Here is a 7,778-nt window from a genome sequence, read left to right on the forward strand (position 1 = left end):
TAAATCGTTAAAAAAGGTTTTTTTTTTCCAAACGAGAGAGTTTTCAGGCGTAAAAAAAAAAATGGTTCAAGATGGCCACGTGTACATTGTTTTCCTATCTTTCAATTTTTTTTTTTTTTTTTTTTCACATCCACACATCATTTCGAAAAGTTTTTCCCTTTCCCTCTTTTTCCCTCTTTTGGAAAAACACAACATAATGTTTCATCCTTTGGATACGTGTCTGTGCGTGTGTGTGTGTGTAACTCGAGATTTTATTACGTCATCAAATTTCTTTTTGTTTAAAATAAAACAAAAAAAAATTAACGTAAATTAATTATAATAAATAATTATTATTATTATTGTTTTTTAAATGAAATCGATTGTAATTATTCCTTTTTTTAAACGAATTAAATTTAACGGAAAAAAAAGAGAGAGAGAGAAAGTGTTTGTGTGTAGTAAATGCGATAAAGAGCAAGAGAGAGAGAGAGAGAGAGAGAGAGAGAGAGAGAAACATGTATTGATTTAATTTAATTTAATTTTTTTTTCCAGTCGTTCCCATTTTTTTTAAAGAGAAAAAAAAAGAGAAAAAGCAAAAGAGAGAGAGAGAGAGAGAGAGAGATAGAGAGAGGAGAATGAAACAAATGTTAATTAAATTAAATTTTTTTTTTTCAATAATTTACATTTTTTTTTTTTAAAGGTTAGAAAAAGGAGGGAAAGAATTGAAAAGAGAAACAGGAAGAGAGAGAGAGAGAGTGTGTGTGTGTGTAAGTGCAGTAAATTTGATAAAAAGAGAGAGAGAAAGAGAGAGAGAAAGAGAGAGAGAAAGAGAGAGAGAAAGAGAGAGAGTTTTTGTATGTGTGTAGTAAATGTAGTAAAGAGAAAAAATAGAGAGAGAGACAGGGGGAGAGAGAGTGTGTGTGTGTGTGTATGTATGTGTAGTATTATTGATAGAGAGAATGAGAGAGAGAGAGAGAAACAAATGTCAATTTAATTTAATTTTTTATTTTAAACGTCGTCATTTCTTTCTCTCTCATTTTTTTTTTTTTTTGGTAAAAAGAGAGAGAGAGAGATACAGTGTGTGTGCGTTTGTGCTTGTGCGTTTATGCGTGTGCGTTTGTGCGTGTGCCTGTAAAAAATAATAAAATTAATTAATTACAATAATAAAAATCATATTGAAAATTAAATATTTACAAAAAAAGAAATTTTCCTTTTCATATTATCATCATTATTATTTCCCATTAATTTGTTTTTCCCATTCGATTCGTTTAAATCTAATAAAAAGTAAAAAGAAAAACAAAAAACAAAAATTTTTCATTAAATATTATCATTAATCAAGACGTGATAACAAAAAAGGAAAAAAAATAAAACTAGGTATAAAACAAACCGATACCCCCAAAGTATTCGGAGATTTCGATTGATTTTCTTTTGCTACTACCACGTTTTTTCAAATTAATATGTTACGACAAGGAATTTTATTTTTAGTTTTTTACGCAATTTTATTAATCGAGGTAAGAAATATAATTAATAATTAAAATTTATTATCATTATTATTAATATGAATAAATTTTCAGGTGTCGAAAGGACAACCGAGAAATAATGATAATTTTTGGAACAATCATAAAGGGTGAGAATTATTATTATTATTATTATTATTTTACCGTTTATTGTACCTTAAAAAAAAATTCATGTTTGTTTGTTTGTCGAATTTAGAAAAAAAAATGACGAGGGTGTCATGGCGGAGGGATCAATTTTAAAAAGAATCGTGAGGGATGCAAATCCAAAAATCAATCCCTGGAACGATCATGATGATAATAATGATAATTTCGATGCGAACGAGGAAAAATCTTATTTAAGACCAGTTAGATCCATTGAAAAAGAAACTGAATTATTATTAGGTGCACCGCCGCCATTAAATAATAATAATAATTTATATAAAAATAGTAAAGATGTGGAAAAATTATTCGATAGATTTATTATACAAAAAGGAGTCGGTCAAAGTAATTGTGAATGTAACAGTTGGTTTTCTTACATTTTCGGTTGCTACTGTTTTGACTTGTTTAATAACGAAGTCGTTTATTTCTTTTATCATACGACCAAAGTTTTTTGTAAAGATGATTTATCCGTATATAATGAAAATGGTAATTTTATTAATGAAATATTTTGCTTTTTCCGTAGAATAATCGGTAGACAAATTACACACGATAATAGAGATCATTATTATTATTTTGATGATAATGAAAAAAAACATTTTGATATCATGGGCCATAATGGCAGTCTCGAATTAAAATAATTTTCTTTACCCCCCCCCCCTTTTTTTTTTTAAATTGATATCGTACCTGAAAAAATTTTTTAAAATAATTTAATATATTTATATTAAACCAAAAAAAAAAAAAAAATAAATAAAAGAAGGAGTAGGAGGAGTAGGAAAATGGAGGAGCAAAGGAGAAAATTTTTTAAAACTTTTGGCTTAATTTTTCTATAAAAATAACTCAATAAAAGAAAATAATTATAAAAACAAAAAATTTTTTTTTTTTTGTTTCTCATTTAAAAAGTTTTTCCTTTCTTATAACCGGAAATAAACTCGTAACTTCCGGAAAACGAATAATATCTCGTCAAATTAATATTTAATAAACGTTATTGAAAAAAAAAACATTTTTCCCATTTTAGTTTAACGCTTTTCCTACAGAGGTCTCTCACGCGCACACACCCGCTTTTCCGTTAAAATTATCAATAAAGGTTTTTTTAATTTTCCAAACCGGAAATGAACCCGTAACTTAACACTCCCGAACCCGCGAAAAACGAATGATAATAATAATAATAATAAAACAATCTCTTCGCAAGTTAATTAACGCGGTAGAAAAAGAAAAAAAAACTTGAATACACATTTTAGTTCAACACTTTTCCTTAAGAGGTCTCTCACGCACACACACGCACTCCCATTAAAATTATCAATGAAAGTTAAAAAACTCGCGCGTGTATTATTATTATTATTATCATTATTATTATGCAATAGAAACAAATTTAACAAGTGTAAATAAATTAAATTTTTTTAGAATTACTTATATATTGTGGTTTTTTTTTAATTAAAAAAACCTGATTTTCTAATACTTTCTCGCATATAATAATAATAATAATAATAATAATAATAATAATAATAATAATATCAATGTCAAAACGATCATTTAACCTTGAATCGACCGTTACATTTTCTTTTTTTTTGGAAAAATCTTTTAAAAAAAAAAAAAAATTTGAAAAAATTTTTTTCCATTCCTTTTGTTAGTTTTTTAAACTTTTCCTTATAAACAATTCAATGGAACAAAAAAAAATCCGCCATTTTGTTTCGTGGGAATAAAAATGTAATTGAACGTAATAACTAATTAAGTTAATGTAACGACCTTTTTCCAATTAAAATACGTAAAACGAACAAAATTAATTCATTTAATTTAATTTTTTTTTTTTTTAATAACAACCTCCTCAATTTATTTATTTAAACAATTTATTTATTTAAACAATTTCAAACGATTTATAAATAATAACAACAAACAAAAGGAATAAGGAAAACAATCGCAACGCGTGTGAAACTTTAAAGTCCTTTTATTATTATTATTATTATTAATAATAATAATTTTAATTATAATATATATGAATTAATTTAATTGATCAACAATTTAAATAAATAAATGGTTAATAATAATAATAATAATCATAATGATAATAATAATATGAAAAAAAACCCAAGAATTTTATGTCTTTGGATTAATAAAAAAAATGGCGCACACGTTTTTATTTAAACAACAACTACGACGACAAACAAATTATTATTATTATTATTATTATTATTATTATTATTATTATTATTATTATTATTATTATTATTATTATTATTTCACCGACATTTTTATCGAATACCTTTTAAAAATTATTATTATTAATAATAATAATTACAAGAAAAACAAACAAACGACAAACGCGTATTTAAAAAAAAAAAAAAAATCTTTCGCACAATTAAAAAATTAATTTTTTTTTTAAAATAATAATAATGATAATAATTTGTTTGAATTTTTTTTTTTTTACGTAAATTAAAGTTTAAGCAGATGATGACAATTTTTTTTTTTAATTATTTTCTCCTGACACGTTTTTTTTTTTTTTTTAAAACATTTTAAAAACCCACCGCGATAAATTTTTTTTTTTTTTATTATTTCCGTTTTATTTTTATTTAAATTTATTAATTATTATTAATAATAATTTTGTACGTTTTCTTAATACGGTCCTGACTTAAACGAAACCATTTATAACAAAAAATAATTATAAAAATATATTTAAACAAAAAAAAAATGTACGAAAAACTAATTTTAATAATTTAAATTTTCCTTTTTTTTTTTTTGCATCATCATCATCATCATCATCATCGTCGTCGTCATCGTCATCGTCATCAACGTCACGTTAAAAATATTTTTAGATAATAATAATAATAATAATTGGTTGTTTTTTACGAACAAGGACCAATAATAACACCCCAAACGCACTCCTAAAAAAAAAAAAAAATTTACCTGCGAATTAAAAAAAAATTTGCATTTGTTATTATTATTATTATTGTCTCGAATCATTATATTATTATCATTATTATTTTTTGATTTACAAAAATTTTTTTTAATTCGATCGTGATGTCACGTACGTTAGGGGCCTCCCCCCTTCCCCCTCTCTCTCTTCGATTTAAATTTTTTTTTTTTTTTTTTTAACAATTTATTAACGAAACAATAACAACAACAACAACAAACGAAAAATTAAATAGGAAAAAAAAAGTAGTTCGTTCGTTATACGCATGCGCGTGTAATAATTTTTTTTTTCTCTCTTTTTTTTCTTTTTCTTTTTCTCTCTCTTTTTCTCTTTTTTTTTTTTTTATTCTTAATCAGGTTTGTGATTTTGTTGTTATCAGTGCTCATCATACGCATAAAGACTCGCTAACAAACAACAACAACAACAGATATTTAAGTTAAAACCGAAATTTTTTTTTTTGTTTTTTTTTTTTGGGTAATAAATTTGATTATTGCTTATTTCAATCGATCGATTATTTATTGATCAGGTAAGTTTATTAATTATTTATTTATTTATTTATTTTTTTCTCTCATTTATTGTTATTATCATCATTCGATACATTTTTGGTAATTTAAATTAATTAATTCGACGCGATCGTTTTTAAACGTGTTCTAGAATATATTAGAACGAATTAAATTGTTTTTCATCTTTTTTTTGATTGTACGAATAATTAATTGACAAACAAACAAACAAACAAAGAAACAAACAAATGAACAATATGAAAACAACAGGAAAAACAACAGTAAAAAAATGATTATGATGATGATCGTGTCAAAAAAATAGAAAAAAAAAAAAAAATTTATTTAAACAAATACAATTGCGATATATCGACGGACCGGAAACGATAATATAATAATAATAATAATAATAATAATAATAATTTGGCAATAGTTTTTTTTTTTTTTTTTTTAGAATTTCGGTCACGGTTTTTACTTTCGATCAAAATCGAAAAAAAAAAAAAATTTTTTTTTTTTTAACCGAGTTTAAGATTTGATGAAAGAAATTTTTTTTCAAGGTGTTACCAACATTTGCAAAATGAGTATTGTGGCAACACATGCCTGCCTGGCAGAAAATTACACTACGATTTCGCAAGAAAGATAATAATAATAAAACATATTTAATTTTAAACGTTTCATTATTATTATTATTATTATTATTATTATTATTATTATTATTATTATTATTATTATTATTATTATTATTATTATTATTATTATTATTATTAAATTTTTCTTTTTTTTTTACCCTTCGAACGCGATCGTTAACAAAATAAAAATAAACAAACGACGGCGATGACGACGCCTCGTAGCGGATTAATTTACTTTCATCCCCTCTGTCACGTGACACTTTCTCCGCCAATCAAAAAAAAAAAAATTTATTTTCTCTAATTTTTTTTTTACCGGAAACAAAAGCATCCGAGAAAAACGAAAAAAGAAAAATGGCGCGAAAATTTTCAAATTTATTTCAACCGTTAAACGTCATTACAAAACGTTTTTTTTTTTTTTTTTTTCAATTTAATTTTGAAATAATAGTAATAATAATGATAATGAAATAATAGTAATAATAACTCATTAACTTTATTATTATTATTTATGCAATACGTGAAAGTAAATTTTTTTTTTGTTTCACATGAATTAACAATTTAAAGTTAATTATTATTAAAAAAAAATTAATTTTAATGAATAACGAAACGCGAATTCGTTTTAAAAAACCATTAAAAATAACAACGAAAACATTTTTACATTTATTATTATTATTTAAATAAAAAAAAGAGAATTACTTATTGCACAAAAAAAACTAAATAAATATTAATAATTTTTTTTTTTAAAATAAAGGACATTTATTTTAATAATAATAATAATAATAACCACTTTTTTAACTCACGAAAAAAAAAAAAAATTTTTTTAAAGTATCCTAATTTACATTTTGCACTTGAGAAAAAAAAAAAAAATTCGTCATTGTTAAGGACAACCACCACATATATTAATAATAACAATAATAATAATAATAATAATAATAATAAATTATTATACATAATAAAAGGAACGACCTTTGACCGACATCCGTTGCAAAAAATATCCGAAAAAAACCATCATGATCATCATTATTATTATAAATACGATTTTTTCTTCTCAAGTGATTGACGCATTTTCTGGAATTTATTTTTTATTTTTTTTTCTTTGTTTCTTTGACGCGTCGTTTAATGACGTCATAAAGATAATAAATAATAACGATTTGCATAATTAATAATAATAATAATAATAATAATAAAAACAAGATTCGGTTCCAAAAAACAAAAAAAAAAAAAGGGGGGGTTTTTATTAATAATTTTTTTTTTTCTTTTCCACAAAAAAAAAATTTTTTTTTAGAAAAACGAACAAAAAAAAAAAAAAATTAATTACACGATATAAAACGAAACGTTTCTTCCGCCACGTAAAATTTACGTGACGAGAAATATTTAAATAAAAAATTTAATTGATTATTAACAACAACGTAAATCTCACCTGGAAAATCATCGCCATCATCATCATCATAATCGCCATAATTAATTAATTTTTCCAGACGCACCTACTACTCCTTCTTTCCTTATTCCCCTTTTTCCCTTCCTTTCCCTCCTCTCCTCTTCCTTTCCTTTTGTTTTTTTTTTCTGGATAATATTAAAATAAATAACCTTGACGTTGGTAATTTCACGTGTCAATAATTTTCTTTAAAAAAAAAAAAATGTTGGGGATCCATAAAAAATTACTCGTTAACAACAGGTAATAATAATAATAATAATTATTCATTGAATTCAACATTTAAATTTTTTTTTACAACAACAACAATAATAATAATAGTTAAAGCATTATTCCTCGGCGAGTGCGTGAGAGGTAGAGGAGGGGGGAGGGGGAGAAAGGAGGAAAAGGAAATGATTAAGTTAAGGGCATTAAAAGTTCATTTAAATTAATTTTTCTTTCTTTTTTTTTTTTAGCATTTTCTGGAAACCTTTAAATAAAAAATTTTTTAAACAAAATAATAATAATAATTAAAATTTTTGATTTTGACAGAATAATGAAAAAAATTCTGGAATTTTTTATATATAAATATATATACTTGACCTCTCAGTTGCTATATAACGGTTACATAATATTGCCAATAAAAGAAAAAAAAAAACTTGTTCACCTTGAATTCAGGTTAGCTACACCTAAAAAAAAAAAAAAAAA

At 23.7% G+C, this 7,778-nt stretch overlaps 1 protein-coding gene across 1 annotated transcript; it reads left to right on the forward strand.

Moving 5' to 3' along the window:
* Positions 1 to 1,433: 1,433 nt before the first annotated feature.
* Positions 1,434 to 2,334, forward strand: Phum_PHUM456810 (uncharacterized protein; the record flags this gene model as incomplete). Its single annotated transcript, XM_002429888.1, has 3 exons — positions 1,434 to 1,487; positions 1,551 to 1,603; positions 1,690 to 2,334. 3 exons carry the CDS (start codon positions 1,434 to 1,436, stop codon positions 2,267 to 2,269), a joined length of 687 nt encoding a protein of 228 aa, XP_002429933.1. The 3' UTR covers positions 2,270 to 2,334.
* Positions 2,335 to 7,778: the final 5,444 nt, after the last annotated feature.

This window comes from Pediculus humanus, genomic scaffold (genome assembly GCF_000006295.1).
Source record: "Pediculus humanus corporis 1103172108232 genomic scaffold, whole genome shotgun sequence".
Classification (NCBI taxonomy): domain Eukaryota; kingdom Metazoa; phylum Arthropoda; class Insecta; order Psocodea; family Pediculidae; genus Pediculus; species Pediculus humanus.